This window comes from Carassius carassius, chromosome 39 (genome assembly GCF_963082965.1).
Source record: "Carassius carassius chromosome 39, fCarCar2.1, whole genome shotgun sequence".
Lineage (NCBI taxonomy): Eukaryota > Metazoa > Chordata > Actinopteri > Cypriniformes > Cyprinidae > Carassius > Carassius carassius.
The window spans coordinates 17,202,473-17,221,107 of record NC_081793.1 but is presented as its reverse complement, the minus strand read 5'-3'; the positions used below and the strand labels follow the sequence as shown (position 1 = coordinate 17,221,107).

The 18,635-nt window shown below is 39.0% G+C and overlaps 1 protein-coding gene across 6 annotated transcripts in view; it reads right to left on the bottom strand.

Annotated features, from left to right (window-relative positions):
• Positions 1-1,105: 1,105 nt before the first annotated feature.
• The window catches only part of LOC132121500 (protein phosphatase 1B-like), a 45,168-nt gene continuing 27,638 nt past the window's right edge, over positions 1,106-18,635 (bottom strand). For 3 of the 6 annotated variants that reach the window (XM_059530967.1, XM_059530966.1, XM_059530968.1), the window contains exons 2-6: positions 11,492-12,337; positions 10,329-10,446; positions 9,870-9,981; positions 6,745-6,802; positions 4,142-6,088 (exon numbers count right to left, since the gene is read on the bottom strand). In XM_059530967.1, coding sequence (XP_059386950.1) covers positions 5,780-6,088; positions 6,745-6,802; positions 9,870-9,981; positions 10,329-10,446; positions 11,492-12,322 — 1,428 coding nt within the window. In that variant the 5' untranslated portion in view covers positions 12,323-12,337 and the 3' untranslated portion in view covers positions 4,142-5,779. The other 3 variants (XM_059530971.1, XM_059530970.1, XM_059530969.1) reach the window with 3 other exon arrangements.

The following is an 18,635-nucleotide window of genomic DNA, read 5'->3' as shown; positions in this document are numbered from 1 at the left end:
GTTTGACTGGTTTCATGGCTTACAAAACTTAAAGGAAGACTTAAAAAATGGGGAAAACACCCTGAAGGACGCTGAGAAAGTTGACCGACTGAGACTAGACTATAGACTGAGGTTAATTGAAGGTATTTGCTTTGGTGAAGCCATCAGTCAGCTTTATGTAAACTTAGTGTTTGGCAGCAGAAATCCTGGTGAAAAGACAACATTACCCATGATTCTGCAAAGAAATCGCCTCCAATCAGAGAATAATGACATACCACAAAAAAAAAAAATATATATATACACAGTACAGACCAAAAGTTTGGACACACCTTCTCAATCAAAGAGTTTTCTTTATTTTCATTAATATGAAAATTGTAGAGTCACACTGAAGGCATCAAGGGCTATTTGACCAAGAAGGAGAGTGATGGGGTGCTGCGCCAGATGACCTGGCCTCCACAGTCACCGGACCTGAACCCAATCCAGATGGTTTAGGGGTGAGCTGGACCGCAGACAGAAGGCAAAAGGGCCAACAAGTGCTAAGCATCTCTCGGGGAACTCCTTCAAGACTGTTGGAAGACCATTTCAGGTGACTACCTCTTGAAGCTCATCATGAGAATGCCAAGAGTGTGCAAAGCAGTAATCAAAGCAAAAGGTGGCTACTTTGAAGAACCTAGAATATGACATATTTTCAGTTGTTTCACATTTTTTTGTTATGTATATAATTATATAATTCCACATGTGTTAATTCATAGTTTTGATGCCTTCAGTGTGAATCTACAATTTTCATAGTCATTCAAAGAAAACTCTTTGAATGAGAAGGTGTGTCCAAACTTTTGGTCTATACTGTACATACATATATATATATATATTATATATACATATATATACTGAAACCGGGATGATGATGTTGTATTCTACAGCTGGAATAATAATTGGAAGTCTCATACTTTCACAAAAATATAGCTTCAGCATTAAAATATAAGGTAGATCGATAGTTTCCTGAAAACAGAAAACAACAACAACAACAAAAAAAAACAGTGATTTCACTCAGAAATGATTTAAGATGTGGAGCCTTCAATCCCCTCCCAGAATATTGTGAGATAACATTTCAAACACAAGCAAGTCATTGTGTTAACATCAAACTTTAGCAATCCTTTATTGAGGAGAACAGATCATATTCACGGTTTGCTACTGAAACATCACAACATCATACTGGGGACGTTCATTACATGAGCTCGTCAGGTGGTTAGAGAGAATCAGAGAGAAAGAGAGCAAGGACGTGAGAGCAAAAGCATTCAATCACACTCTCCAAAACACACGGGACAATAGTTTCCCCCTCCGACAAAACCCTCTCTTCTTAAGCCAACAGACTTTAGAATAAATAAAATACTTTGTCTCAGTTATTCTATGCATCAATAATTGTTGATATACACACAACGCAAATGAATGTCCATGAGCACTCACCGCACAAAATATATCTCTTTACCATCTCAACTGGAAATGGACTCAAATCTATTCATCTTAAAATGAAGCTTTCCAGCAATTATGGCTACAAGTTATGTGTACCAGAAGAGGGGAAAACTGCAAAAATATATATACATACATAATCATCTCATAAAATTCAATTAAACACTCATTTTAAAGCTACACACCAGAGCAGGTGAAGTCGATTAATAAACAACCAAAAACAAAAAAGGAAGGAAGAAAAAGGCCTCCAGAACATGTGTATGTCCGGTGATCGCACAGCGCAGAAAAAAAGAAGAAAACACTCACATGTGAAGTAAATGGAGTAAGAATGTGAATGTATACAATAAAGCTAATCAAACAATAAATGCACATATGAAAATGTTATGCATGAGAATGTACAAATGGGTGCGTGAAGGTATATGTATTGTGTATCAGTGTAAATAAGGGGTACATTCATTCAGAGCCAACTATCCTGTAAGTACACCCTTAGAGCATGGTTCACCTTTTACAGGCACAGTTAGAAAACAATCCTACAGTAAGGATTACTAAAAAATAAAACATCAGAACCACTCATAATGAATATTCAAGTACCTATCAGTCAGTCTGAGGAGAGAGCGTCCCCTCCCACTCTTTCACTCCGCTGTTTAAGGAGAAAAAAAAATATATATAGCTATATACACATACATATTTCTGCAGTTTCACTTTAGAAACACTCTCATAGCTTCGCTTTCATAGTTTTTTTTTTCAGTATTTTTTGTTTTCATAATCAAATGTGAGTGCAATCAAACAATGTCAAATACGCCATATAATCTGCAATAAAAAACATTTTTTAAAATGATGAGTCAAAATGATAGAGGGGGAAACCTATTTGAAATTGGACTATTTTGTTAGAGAAAACCACAAACCAAAAGGCAAGCTGATGGGGATAAATCAGTGGGGAGAGCAGGTGACGAAGTGTGCTGCGAAAAAGAGGAGGAGTTCAGTTCTTATGTACGGTCTCTGAGGCGACTGTAAGGACGTCACCGTGACAAGCTCCTCTAAATAAAGTTCTCTCCATTCAGAGAGTAATCTCCTGCTGTCAGGATTGAGTCTCAAGAGTATCCTAGGGTAATTCTTTTCTTTTTTTTCATTTTTAAAAGCAAGCCCCAAAATGAATGACACTAGAACAAAGTCCCCTAGGCCCCAAAAGAGAAAGAAAAATCCACAACAGATAAATTACATTTCTGTGGCTGCTGTCCAAGCTGGTGGGATAGAGCCTGTAAGAGTCGCAGGGTTAAAGAGGGTGGCAAAAACGGTGAACAAGAACTGAGATCATGCCTCCAAAAAGCTGCACATGCGTGGTTGTGAAGGGGTTCAAAGAGAGCCGTGTCTGAACGAGGGTCCCTGTCCCTCTCAGAGCTCACTGGCCCCGCCCTCCTCCAGCTGAGTTCAGAGTTCACGCCTCCAAATTAGCATCCAGCAACTTCTGCTCGAGCAGTCCCATCACTGCTCGTAATTGACACAGATTTCAGGAGGGAGGGGGGTGGGAGTAAAAATAAATCTCTCTACTGTACAATGCAGTTCTAAAAAAAAAAAACATTACGATTTCTGTAGTTTTCTCATCTTTAAAAAACAAGCATACGTATTCTCAATCTCGTTGTTTTACATTTCCTATGACGCTCTCCGAATTGAAACCAAAAAGTGTGTGAGCAAAGGTTTTTCTTGTGTGAACTGAGCACATACTCGTGTGGATTCAGAAGCCGTTGGCTGCTCGGGCTACCAGGGGTCATCCAGGTCACCTCCGCTCTGCGACAGGGAGAAAACAAGAAAGGGAAAGAAATGAGCAAACAGAGAAAAATTAAAAAAGGTAAAACACTTACTAGTGAGAACTGGGGGGTGTAAAAGAAACAATGAAACCTGTGGGGATGTGAAAGATGAGAAAATAAGAGAAAGGAAGATTTCCTAATTTTTGAATCATGAAAAATGAAGCATGGACTTGGATTTACATAGTTCTGAATAAAAATAAATGAATAATAATAAAAAGTTCATGGTCAGTTAAATTATTATTTTATTTTATTTTTTGAAAAATAATACTTTTATCCAGCAAGGATGCAATATTTCACAATATTACTGTATATTTGATCAAATAAACTAACCCAAAATAATCTTGGTGAGCATAAGAAACTTCTGATCCTCAACAATGTTTTTCAAAAACATCAAATACAGACCCAAAATTTTTAACAGTAGTGTCTCTGAACATACAGGTGACTCCAATGTAGAATGTGAGCCAACAAACTATCCAAAAACATTAAAACAGTATAAAACCAAAACAGGAGTGGTTATATTAATCGGTGTACAAAAAAACAAAACAAAAACATAATACGCTTAATCATTAAAAAAGGGGGGTGGGGGTTGGGGGTTTAGACCTGCAAGGACGGGCCAACATACTTTTTCTGAAATTAGTTGTGTCCATATGAGAAGAAAACTAAATTTCCCCAATTTAAAACAATTAATGCACATTTGAAGCTCACTTACCTCAGCCTCAAACTTCCACTAACAAAACTCATGAGTAAGAACATAAGCCATGTTTGATTATGAAGGATAGTTAGGCGTGAACAAGTTTTTATAAGAGCTATAACTGGCACCCATGAAACTAACAGCATTCTATGTGGTTTGTAATCTCAAATGTAATAATGAATTGGAGCAAAGACAGATATTAATAGTTAAATTTGATTTATTTTGAATTTCAGCGTGAAACAAAATGAATACAAACCTTTGCCCAGGAAAAAAAAATAATAATAAATGAACCCAAGAGAGCAAATACTGCTCTATGGACAATAAAGCTCTTTGATTCTGCTGAGCCTGTATTTTAGTAACAGTTTAATATAACAATGGCAGCATTATGCATGCACTTATGCTAACTGTTAAGAAGATTATACAGTTTGTGTTATGCATTAACTTCCAAATCAGCAAAGTAATCGGCTTCAAATGGCGTGATAAAATCAGCCAAAGAAATCACAAAACAAAAGCAGTTTGGAACATCAGATATTTTGCGACATGACAATCCACATGGACAGAATTCAGCTTGCTTTCCAAAAACTTGGGTCATAAAATAAGTGTGATAAGAAGCCCTGTGCAAATACTGCAGTGTACAGACATTCATGAATGATCATGTAGTAGCGTTGCCTAATTTATAGATTGCAAAAAGTCCTTCTAAAGGTATTGTCCCCTTTCAGTTAATGACTGACATTCACTGACTGATTCGATCAGCACAACAGACGAAAGAAGAATTTTGCAAGAAGAAATTATTGTGTAAGTTTCTGTTATCTCATATGGTCCATGCTTATAAAGCCAGTGTATTTCCATTTTGTGCTTCTTTCTCAAGGACACACCTGGAGAGTAGTTAACGGTGAACACTCAAAGAGCAGACACAGGACAATCATATTCGAGAGGTCAGATCAAATTCTAAACCGATATGAAAGAGATATGGAGAGAGGGGAAGATATACATATAAATGCCATTAGATGGAAAGAATTGCTTTTGATCAGTTAAATCATCTCGCATTTCAAACATTTGATTCACACACACTCAAGCACACTAGACAGTTTACCAGAAGTTGTACCTGATTTTTACTAGAGTACGTTAATATCCTATAACTATGATCAGCCACAAGACAACCCAGAATACAGAGTACATATGTATAGCATGGCACGAGAGCAAACAGTTACATGTATTCTTGGCATGGCCCAGATTGTCCATTGCCATTTCAAATGTTTAACTACTTATATGGGTAAACTCTTTGGGTGTGAAATGGTGATCAAATCATTCAGGGGTGTGTGACAGTATTCAAATCTCCTCAAAGGGACAGTTCACCGAAAAATGAATTATTTACCTTGATGTCATTTTGTCATGACATTGATTTTTTTCATGTCATGTCATAGAAAGAAAGAAAGTAAAAATCCTTTTAACACTTATCTATTAGATTACACCACCATGTCTCATTTTAAAAAGACTAGGCTAAGTGCAGATATGAGAAAGTGCTTACTGCAGACAGAGCTGGGATATGCCAAGGTTAACCTCACTTGCAGTTGCAGAGCAGGTTTTTAGTGATAAGAATTCTGTGCAAAACGTCCTCTGTATGCTACTTTTACTGTTTTCAGAGCTCACAAACACAAAAACACAAAAGAATACCACCCAAAGTGCTATTACAAATCTATAAAGACAACCAAAAACCTGCACTGGAAGTGCTCTAAGGAGGAAAAATGCCCAAAGCAACCTAGCAGTCTGGACCAGAGAGAAGGTCTGGGGAAAGGGGTTTGATAGCAAGGCTGGGTTTAGTAGGTACTAAATAGGGTCATGCAGTGGGGGCGCCAGAGAGCTCGTCCAGAGACTGTGATGTAGCGGCTTCGTCTTGTCCCTCCTCAGAGCTGAGGGGTTCAGTGGCTGGGGATGGTAGAGGCGAGGGAGGCTCCTCCTTGGGGTCGGTCCGTGTCGTGGTGCCCGTCCCGTAGGACATCCGATAAGTGGAGAGGGCCTGCTCCAGCACTTGGCGATATTCACCTCGGTGACTGACCCGGAACTGTCGTAGCACCTCCAGCAGGTGGGCGGTGGCGGAGCTGCCCTCTTCTTCCTCCTCACCGCCAGCTGCTCCTCCCTGGCTGTCCTGATGCAAGACGCCAGTGTCAGTGGACAGAGCCGGTTAAGAGACCCTGCTTAGAGCGGGCCACCTGCCCATGACCTTACACTGCCTTTTCATTTAGAAAGCAGCACGCTTGAGAAGTGATAAAATAAACTAAGTTGTGGCGAATGTGTGTGCACGAGGTTACAAAAGATCCAGGTGCTTGACAACACGTCTCTTCTCACAAGTCTTAAAGCAATAAACTCGCTGAAGTATGCATTACCAAGATGCGGACATAAACAAACCGTCACAGAGTGGCAACAAGCACAGACGGACAAACAAAGCCAAGGCTTGCTCAAAAAGCCTTGCATTTACATCTTAAACGCAGAGGCACTGTTTTTAAAGATAGTGTTGTTTGGATGTTTAATCTGCCCTGTATATAAAGCCATCTCCAAGTACCAGACATGCTTCCCTAAGTAGGACATTTGCTAGTCACTTGCTAAATGCATCACTCTCAAATGAACAGGGGAGTAAATGTATGGATGAAAACATCACCTAGACCTACATTAAGTCCAAATATTTGCAGGTGTGATGCATTAAAAGAATTGTAAGATGAGTAAATGGATGGACTCAAGTCTAAGAAGACTCAAGTGACCTTTTGTTCTGTTCTCATGAGATCACAACAGCAAGGAAACACTCACCCCATCTTCTTCTCTGTGTGGGTTTAGCCTGTTGTAAACAGCCTCAACTACACTACGTCTAGAAGAGAAGAGAAACAGATTAGACAGAACTCTAAAAACTCTACTTGTGAGAAAAGTTTATCTGGTTCACAGCAAAAACTCAGATGTCCAAAATTGAGCATAAAATCACTATTTCAAACATAAAAGAGAATAATAAAAAAATTAAGCATTGCAATATTATTAGCTCTTGATTTCTATATAGGTGATATTTCCAGCTGTATTGAAATTCCTGCACCAGGAATCAACATTTTGTTAACTTTAGTATAAATATTTATATAAATTAATATATCACTTTATCCACACATATAGCAGGGGTAATAAAAAAAGTACTGCTATATTTTACCTCTTGAATCCTGTAATTTGTTATATTATATAATTATATTCTCAAGTGCTATGCTACCTGTAAATTTAGGCATCACAACATTACAGTACACATGCACAATATGAAAAATGGATTTCATTTTGAGATTTGGTTCAGGACTACGTTATTTTAAAGACAGTGCTAATCTGAATATTTTTTTTTTTTATAATTAATTTATGTTTTAACGCCATATCAGCAAAAATGGCTATGTTCATGGCAACATTAGCAATAGAATTTCAATACATCATTTACAATAACACAACATTTTCTTAAACAATCATTAAACAAAAACATAAAAGAATCAACAATAGTACTGATAAAAATCATATACAATCTTTCAGTTTAATCAGTGATAAAAATTCTTCCAGGAGATACTTGGAAAAAAACACATTTTAATACAATGTCCAATTTTAAATGATATCAGACAAATAGACATATACAGTATATCTCTCGTTGTCTGATATCATTTAAAATTGGACATTGTATAAAAATGTGTTTTACACTCAAATAACGCTCTCTTGTCCTTTCAATAAATATGAATGAGTGAGTTTTGAGTAGGGATGTCAAAATTGCTCAAAAATGACGTTCGAATATTCCCTCTAAAGAATACACAAATATTCGAACTATTCGAACATCTGGTTGCGCATGTTGTCAATGACGCGCATTACGTCAATAACAGGCAAAAATAATACAAAGAGACATAACTACTTGTATAGATAGTCTATTTAAGTTTAAACATATATGACAACGTATTACCTACACAAAAACAAGGAAATCAACTAATGGCCAAGACTGCAGACCTCACGCTCTCTCACCCTCACGTTCTCTGCGCATAATGGTTTAAATGAACAAACACATTTTTGTGCAAGCAATTTAAGGTCGCGACTGTTGTCCCAAATATAGCAGGCTTCATTCAGTGATTGAAACAAATATTATTAATATTAATTGAAGTTTTGCAGCATATAGAACTGACATTGAATGCTCCGAGCGAGCTGTGGTAAACATGGAACTTTTCCTTGACATGAAACGATAAATAATCAAACCTCGGATCCATTGCTTGACAGAACTCCCCGAAGCGTGCCCCATCCGCGATACTGATCGGTCTCATGTCCTTACAAATGAACGAAATTATTTTATCTGTTATGGCCTCTTGTCATGTTGCAGACAAAGTGCTTGAGGCGGGCGATGCAAATTACGTTAAGTGTCAAGACGTGACTGTTTAGCTGGAGTTCCACACATTATGCCATGCTCATTTGGGTGCACATTTTTGAGATGTGACCTCATGTTGCTAGTTGTCGAATGGTATGCTAACTGTATCTTAAATAGCTTGCATACAACTTTATCTCGCGGGTCAACAATTTTACCTCATTTTCTCTGCTGCGGTCGAGTTGGGCTCTGCACTTGCTGGCATCTTCCATGAAGACGCGTCAACTTTCAGCAGTGATGCTGTGCCAGACAGTGCGACTCCTGTGACCTGTTCCTGAACCCTCAGGCGCACTAGCGCGCCCACTCGCAAAGCAGACAACCACGCCTCTACTACCACGGGCCTTTTTTTCCACATTTTTTTTTTATTCGAATATTAATTTTCACCTTCGAAATTCGTTTTTTAAAAACCATTCGAATACATATTCGAATTTAGAATATTCGTTGACAGCCCTAGTTTTGAGTATGTCCTATTTGACATCTTGCATATACAAACTGGTCAGATCTATTATAAAACAGTAATTACTTCTAACTGGATTCACCTCTTAAAGTTTGTTGTATATGCATTAATTCCATTCACCATCCATTGTTAATGTACAGATTCAATATAGGTTTTACATCAGACAATGGAATATTACATTGTTATTTCCAACTGAAGAGCATCCTTAGCCACTTTATCTGCTTTTTCGCATAATCGCCGGGTATCCAACAAAAAATAATGCTGAAATCTTGTTTCTTTAAAAAGTCAACTTTTTTTTTATAATACTACTAATTGTAGGGTGTTCAGTTTTCAAAGACTCGAGTGCTTGTAGGCAGGGCATAGAATTTGTGCAAATTAACAAATGACGTTGGGGTTCTGAATAAAAAAATTTGGAAAATTAGCATGCACAACTAAACATCTAATATTAATCAATATATGATAAATATTAACAAAACTCGATAAAGGAAAAAAGATCTTGGACCAATATCACAAGATAAATGCACAATATTACCGTATTTTCCGGACTATAAGTCACACTTTTTTCATAGTTTGGCTGGTCCTGCGACTTACAGTTAAGTGCGACTTATTTATTAAAATTAATTTGACATGAACCGAGAGAAATGAACCAAGAGAAAACATTACCGTCTACAGCCTGCAGAGGCCTCTCACGGCTGTAGACGGTAATGTTTTCTCTTGGTTCTTGGTTCTAAATAAATGCGACTTATAGTCCAGTGCGACTTACATATGTTTTTTTCCTCATCATGACGTATTTTTGGACTGATGCAACTTATACTTAGGTGTGACTTATAGTCCGAAAAATACAGTACTTCTATTCAAAGAAACATTTTGCAACAAATTATTATAGCTTTAAATAATTCAACATGAAAAGAATAACTTATTTTTATCATGACCCAGATATCAATATAATATTGCACCGTCACGTGTCTGCAGTTTACAACCCCTATTTCAATAGTAGGGCAAATACAAAATTTGCTTGACCAGAATAGATGTGATATTTTGGTAGCAATTTTGGATCCTTACTTGCTAGCGAGGCCACCTCCCGGAGGCAGGTTAGGGATGCTCTCAGGGTGAAGGTTATGCATGACATGGCTCAGATCTGGGATGCCTTCCTCCCCTGACTTCTCCATGATTTCTGCAGAGAGAGACAATTACATTACACATGTGGGGCAACAAACTGCTAATGGAATCCTGGAGCATTTTGTTTTCAGAATTGTTTTCAGAATTAATATATTCCCCATCTAGGAAAGATCCTGCGAGCCTCCAGATAGTTTAGAACATGCCAGAATGTTGAAAGAGAAGAACCAGAGGGAGGTGGGGACTGCAATCCAAACAGTGCTCACACAGAGAGCAATTTCAAACCCCATGACTGAAACTAAGGTCTTGTATTAGGACTTTTGGAATAACAAAATTGCCATTTCCTCCACACTGGATATACAATGCAGAAAACTGGCTGACAAATGAACAAGTGCTGCCTCTTACCTTCCACACGAGCCTCCAGGAACTTGTCCAACTCGGCCTCTCTCTTGACAGCCTCCTCTGATACCTTCAGCGCATTGGGGAAACATACTAGAACAACACTCATGTTGTCACGGCTTCCCTGGTTAATAAAAAAGGAGATGGTACGTTAAAAAGAGACAGTTCACTGGACAAAATCCAACCTGTCAAGCAAGTGTTTATAACACCACACGCTTCTATTGTAAACCACTATAAATCTAGACCAGCTCCAATTTTGCCAATATTTACCTCGGATGGAAATTTGTGATATCTATTCCTAGTTAGACACTAAGCAGACCTTCAAATCTTCCAAGTGGAAGGGGGAAAAAGTCTAGTTTCCAATGTATATAAATGAGGCATACATCATAAAAAAAAAAAAAACACAAAGAAGGTTACAGACTATTAATGGAAAGCCCAGACATCAACTTGAGCAAATCCATGCCAGATACAAGAGCGGCGACATCACTCACAAGGTCCCTGGCACTGTCTGAGCATATGGAGAGCTTGTGTCTACACAGGCAGAGGGTTGGTGTGGTTTTTTTTTTGGAGGGTTTGGATTGTTGAGACCATCAATGAAACACGTAAATGCAGCATGGAAAAGATGAGAGATTGTTTTTATAGAAGCAAAGCAGGTCTGTCTAATGAGACTAGCAGGACTGTAACAATTATGTAAAGACTCAATGATTCCACTTCATAAGGCTGTGCAACTTATGTAAAACAGATTAAACAGAATTAGAAGGAACCCATTGGGCAAAAAAAATATATATATATTTAAAAGGAAAGTTGACCCAAAAATGTCACTATTTACTCAGTTTGAGTTTAATGCACAGAGCAAACACAGAACAAGCCGTCAAGTCTAATTAAAAAACACATGAACTTGGCGAATAGTTTCTTTTAAATTAGTCAGTTTCTATAATGATCAATATTCAAAAAACAAATAAAATGTAAATTTTATTGTTATTGAAATTTTAACCAAAATAATGTCGTTCTAGAAAAATTCTTCATATTTTGCATCACAAATGTAATCAAGATCACTAGAGTGAAAGAAGCGCTTCTTCCCCAAATGATTTTGCGGTGATTTGGCTCCTAAATGTTTAAGATGAATAACCTGAACTATCCTTTAAATACTACTTCTGTGATCTCCTCACCTTATGTAAACAGGTGTCCACCACAGAGTTGCAGATCTTCTCCAAGTCATCCCACACCTCTAGCCGAGAGCGCACAAAATCACACAGCTCCTCGTTGCTCATCACATCCCAAATACCATCGCAAGCGAGCACCACAAACTCATCCTCTTCTGAAATGCGTGGGATTTCAAACACCTCCGGTTCTGGAGATACCAGCTGCTCAGTGGGGCCCTTCCCATCCACACACTTGTAGTCATAGTCTCCCAGGGCACGTGACACAGCAAGAGAACCATTCACCCTTTGGATCATCACGGAACCTCCTGCATTTTGAATGCGCTCTTTTTCACGTGGGTTGCACGGCTTGTGGTCTTGTGTGGAGAACCGTACCTGTGCGGCACGGCTGAGAACAGCACGGGAGTCTCCACAGTTGATGAAATAGAGGTGTTCAGGGGACACCAGCACACCGACTGCTGTGGAACCGCTACGGTCCATGCCATTACGTAGGTCCGAGAAGTTGCGCATGTACTCGTCAATCTTCAGGAAGCCAGAACGAATGCCACTTTTAACACCCTCCACAGTGTCGGGCCCTGAACGGAAGTCCTCGCTGCTGGTTATGATGTGCTCCAGCAGGTGTTTGGAGCAATAGTTGGCTACTCGGGAGCCAGCGTGACCGTCATACACTGCGAAGAAGGACCAGTCATCCAGGCCATGTGGTAGACCCACAACAGCCGTATGTGCATCCTCCATCTCCACCCGCCAGCCCTGCATGCTGCTCAGGCCGAAGCGCAGACCGTTGCCTGCACCGTGAGCATTGTGTTTCTCTGTCTTCGGTTTGTCCAAGAAGGCCCCCATGGCTCAGGACACCGTCTGCAAGAAAAGAGGGATGCAAAGTTGCTTTAAGGGACAAAAAGCAATATGAGACACTTTAGTACTAACTAGGGTTCGGAACCGAGAACCGGTTCTGTTTTTTTTTTTTAATAACTGGAACCGTGAGCAATTTCTAAGTTTCGGTTCCGAAAATGGTTCTGGTGCGACACATGACCAAGCGCTGTGAGCAGCCTTGCGCCTGTGTTCTGATGATTCACCGTTTGCCATAAAGGATGTCACAAACCAAATAACAGAAACACCGCCCTGCATCTTTAATAACTGAGCACATTGTTTCCAATGACACACACTACACAGACACGCCGCGTTTGTGTCTTTAACTGCCAAACACTTTTCCCACGACTGTATGCACACTTGCACCTTTGATAACTGTGCACGGTTTTTTGTCTGGCTGTACATGTACCGACAGGGCACCTAAGTCATGGTATTGAAGGTATCATTGGTATCATTACCCTGTTAAAAAAAAAAAAGGAAATTCTTTTGTTTTTGTCATTATTCCAAAAGGAATTACTGTTGTTCTATCCAATACAATTCCCATTATAACCCTGAAATCCTTTCAATTGTGTCTTGGGAGGGGTTATATATATATATATTTTCAGCAATCAAGATTATAATGGTATAACTAATTTTATAGAATTAATTTACTGAATTTCACTGGAAAATTTATTTTTTATATAAATAAAGAACTATTAAAGAAAGAAATTTCTTTAATAAAGTATTATATGTTACATTGTGCTTTGGATTTTAAAAACAAGTGGAAAATGAGCTGAATGTTTCATTACATTCAAGTGAAATTAGCAAGCAGTTAGACTGAATTTACATTAGTTTTAAATGCGGAGCCAGGCGCGCAGGTTGTGCACGTGCGTCAAGCCTCATCCATACTGCCAGATGCGCTCGTGGAGATTCGCGGTGCACGGCCGCGTGAGAATATAACCGAGCGTTACGAAACGGGCTGCGTGAGTGCGGCAAGTGTGAACGGCTCGTCCGTGATGTGGGATTCGCACCGCTTCGATTTCGATTAATCGCACAGCCCTAGTGGAAAACACTCATTAAAATCACACCATCTCCAGACTGCATTATTATTTGTAAAATATGGGCTTTATGGAGTGTGTGTATACATGGTTATAAGTATAACAGTTTAGATTTCATTTATTTAGGGAAATTAACATGTGTCTTGGCCCTCAATGGACTATTTGGCCAACCAGCTTATTCCTGCTTGAAAAGCAAAATGTTATTGTTAGTAGGGCTGCATGATAAATCGCATGCGATCATCATGCACATCTCGTCAGTAAAGCCAGTTCTTTGATTAGTAGTAAATCTCAATCATGTGTGTTCAGATGGAGCGGCATTTAATACAAAGATCCGTAGTTCGCTGACAAGCTACGCAATATCGCATTCATAATCGCAGATTAATCGCATTCGATTATGAATGTGATATTGCGTAGCTTGTCAGTGATCTACGCCCTAATTGATAGTCTAAAAAACTTTGAAGCACCTGCTGATTGATGGACTAGCATTACTCAACATTACTTACTACCTTCCAGCAAAACTACATTCAGTGAAGGTAAAATAGTAAAAAACAATAGTTCATTTAAATGGAACCGGAATCGGTACCTGAAAATTTGTATACTGTAATATATGTTGAATTTTGACATTGCCAACCTTTAAATTAAGTTGACAGCAAGTAATAAACAGTATAGATGAACCAGCATTGAGTAGTTGAGTATTGTGCATTTTTCCTTACCACAATTTTTTAAATAGTTAGGGTATTATGCGGAATCGGAACCGTTATGCAGAGCCGGAAAATTTCCCAAAAACTGGGTAAACATTTAGGATGATGCTAAATGATAACTTCTTTGTAGAAGTGGAATGTATTGATTTATGTCACTTATTAACTTGACCTATAACATCATAACCCACAATACAAGGCACTAAGGAAGTACTATTTGCCATGCAATGTCAAATTGTGGATATGCAGCAGGTGTGTCTAAATGTAGAGTAGTGATCAACGCTTTAAAACAGTTGTGGTCAAATCCAATTTGAAATCAACGGTTAAAGAATTTCTGATATTTTTTACCAGCGTTCATGCCTTTCTACATCATTAGTATGGTCCAAACCTAACGACAAAAGTGTTTACCACAGACCATTATGTTTATGCAAAGTTAAGTGATGACACTGGTTCCATGATACGTCCTTATTAATAATACAATAATAATATTGCATATGTATTTACTGTTTTAGTCTAATTGCTTCTTACCAATATATACAAACACTACCATTCCTTTTTTTAGATCTCTTATCAGGGTGCCCAAACCTGCTCCTGGCGATCGACTGTTCTGCAAAGTTTATCTTTTTTGGCAAACAAACAAAGTGCTGCACAACTGAGGTTTACTGTTAAAATTAAAAAGAAAATGTGACCAAATGTGATTATTCCTTTAAAAATAAAGATTTATTAGTATTTATTAGTAGTAGTAGTAGCAGCAGCAGCAGCAGCATTGTTGTTACATTGAGTCTTAAGCTAAATAGTAATATATTTTTTGACCGTTTCTTCACATGAAACTAAACTTTATTTTGACAGGTTGCCGTGAGGAACTTGCAGCTGCTGTGTATGTGATATGAAAGTAGTTTTGTCAGATTAAATGGTAAAATGCTAATGAAATGACTCTCAGAGCAACTGGGGATGAAATTTGTACATTCATATCATCATAGGGAGACGACGAGAACACAGCGAAAACACCGTGAGCGTCGTCTGCGCTTGCGTAAACAAAAGAGTTGCACCATCTGCCATTCAATGCGGAAATTAGGGCGCCTTATTTACACATGATATCAAACAACAAAACAAATTTTTTGTATTACTATAGAATTTTACCGGAGCATTGCACAAAATCGCGCATATTGCTTTGCTCTTGGTTCATGTCAACAGTATATCCGCCATGATAAGCACTGAATAGCCACTTTTCCACTGTCGGGCCAGTGCGAGCCAATGCTTTAAATGGGCCAGGCAGGGCTAATGGCCTCTGACCAAGTGACAAGCTTTCTGTTGTAACATTGCACAAGGTAAAAATGAGTGATGGGAAGTTTGGATCAATTTACTGACTCGGTCCTTTGATTTTCATTCAGCAAAATGAACTAATCTTTTTTTTTTTTTTTTAAAGTAATTTCGTTCATTTTAGCAAAATGTAATTAAAATGTTACGTGTTACTTCCCTAACACATCTTGTACTTAAGCAAACATTGATCACACTACAAACAATATGAAACTATAAAACTATAACAAACAGAAAATATTAATTTGTTATTTACCTGGGTCTTTAGCCCATGATTAGCTCACTTCACCTCTTATCTGAAAAGTCTTCAGGTTTGATTCGTTCCTTCATCACGTGACAGCCGTGCCAGAAAGAGAATTAATTAGTTGATCTATAGAGTCTTTGGGTTTTCCCAAATTATTCTTTTATCATGTGACAGCCCCATAAACTAAACCTATGCTGTCTGAGCAGGAAAGAGAATTGATTAGTTCATCTTTCGAGGGGTTCTTTTGTCACGTGACGTGACAGCATTGAATAGAGAAATTAATTTCCTTACAAACAGGTGCATAGTTATTACTATTATCATCTCCATAATTATTATCCACTCTTACAGTTACGTGATGCGTTTTTGGTCTCAAATTTTTGTGTTTTTGGTCTCATTTTAGTTTTTATTTCTTACAGTATAGAAATGTGTGAATTTCTGTGATGATGGTTCTTTTTCATAACACTGAATGTGGTGACAAAGGTAATAGAGTTATTTGGTTATTATTAAGTCTTTTTTCGGCTCAGACTGCATAGGTAAAGCTTATGGGGTTATCACGTGATGAATGAATGACTCGCAAAACCAGAAGACTCGATAGATGAACCAAATCAATTCTCTTTCCGGCACAAACTGAGAAAAGGAGATGGAAGGAGGAGCGACAGAGACGAGAGAGGGGAGAGAGGAAAAAAAAAAAAAAAAACATTCCGGTTCCGAGACGCACCGCTGCTCGGCCCTCCACCAGCTGGGCGATCTCCTCCGCGGTGCCTGGCGGTGGCACTGGACGGCCCTCGGCGGACGGCACGACACTCCTCCGCTGCCCGGTGGACGGCAACGGCTCCTCCGGTTTTGGGCAGCCGGCAGGAGTCCCCCGTTCCCTGCTCCTCCCTGTTCCGGCGGAGGCAGCAGGCTCCGGCCACCTGGTGAACGGCGCCGACTCCTCCGCTCCCTCACGGACGGCAGCCGTCTCTCCACATCGTGGGCGGCCGGTACGAGCTCGCCCGTCCCCGGCAACTCGCTCCAGCCCACCGCCTCGAGCGTCCATGGCGGCACACTCCTCGCCAGCTCGATGGCACCGCGGATTCACCACAGCGGCGAGGGATCTTCAGCAGAGGGATCTTCCTTCTCCCGGGCTTCGGCACCACTGTAATGAATTAAACCTTCGTATTCATCCGGAAGAAGGAGGCGGGAACCGGCGGACAATCAACAACATTTTAATAACAAAATAAACACAAAAACAGCGCATCAGCCCCTCACGGACGACTGATGCGCGCAAAATAAAACCCAAAACACAACTAAAAGCCCAGGCCTGGTCCTCTCTCGTCCTTCACTGTCGTCGCTCCAGTTTTATATCCTTCCATCTCCTCCATGGGCCTCGAGACCGGCGGGTCGAACAGGTGTAGTTCATCTCCAATCACTCCCTTGGCCTCGCTCCCATGTCCCTCGGCCCCGCCCCACTCGTCACAGTTTTATATTTAATAATCAACAAACAACTAATAAAACAAGCAACTCTATGCACTTAATTTAAAGAGAGATTAAATTCTGTGGCATTTCCTTCCTTACAATGAAAAGTGTAGAAGCATAGAAAAGCATAGAAAAGTCACTGACTTTCGCCATTCCTTCTCGAAAAAAAACAAAAAAAACATTGTGCGCTGCGCTTGCGTCAGACTGTTGCTGGCTGGACATGATTTAATAGTGAGTTATTAAAACCACGATAATCAAACACTGTTTTAATGATAATTCATTTTTAAACGATATTACTAACCTTCAGCACATTTTATCACGGTTATCAATAAAACCGGTTATCGTCCCATCCCTAGTCACGTGATGAACGAACAACTCAAAAAACCAGAAGTCTCAAAAGAGGTGAAATAGGATGTTTCGCATGCTCGACTGAATGAATCACAGAGACGATTCGTTTGTTCGGAGTCACTTTAAAGATTTGTTCAAAATGAACAAATCCTTCAAGAACGGTCTATCACTAGTAAATAAGAGGGTGACATCTAGTTGAGAGGTCTAATGAAAAAAAGATTCATATTAATCAGATCTTTTAATTGTTTGGCAAAATACATTCCGGAAAAGATCAATTTGCAGCTTTTGAGAATTGATATCGAATCAACATCATTTTAAAAAACCCATTTGCCCAGCCCTACGTCTTATATGCTCAACAAAAAGACAATTGAAAAAAAAAAATGTTTCATTTCAATATTTTACAACAGAATTGATTCCTTAGACAGCAAAGTTTCTTTTTCAGAAGCCATTACTCCAGTCCTTGTGGCATGCTCCTTTAGAAATTATTTTAATATCCTGATTGAAGCGTATGCTCAAAAAACATTTTATTATAAAGCAATGTTGAAAAAAAGTTCAGTTGCTTAATGCTTTTCATGAACACTGTGATCCATCACTATTTCCTAGATGAACAAAGTTCAAAAGATGAGCATTTATATGAACAAATGCTGTTTCAACAATATTGATCAATCTTTATTCACAAACAATGAGTTGTGAGCATGACTTTAGGATTTTAGTGAAGGTGAAGCTCAGAGATACAGCTTGAATGAAAGGTTCCTGTCAAAAGCTGAATCTAGCTCCTCACAGCATTATAAAAGGAGCAGTACCTAAAATAAAGCTTAAGGAATAAGGACGTCAAAAAACGCTTGTGGACAAATAAGCTACACAGACTGATGGGTGTGTATGGAAGGTAACTCAAGCTACTGCATCCCCTTACATTTCGAGTATCATCTCTTACATGAACCACGCTTAAAGAAAAACACATACTGGTTTTGGCTATCTTTACCTCATCCTCAGGAAAAGCACACAGACATCAAATCACACGAGTGTACTGTAAAACCACTAAATGCACGCAAAACACTCTTTAAAAGGAGCTTAGCAGAACTTACAAGGCCAGAGGAAAACTATATTATTGATCACTAATAAGACAGAAGGCAAAATGTATTTTTCATGAGTCTGAATGCAGGATTAGAAAGTGTGGAGCAGCT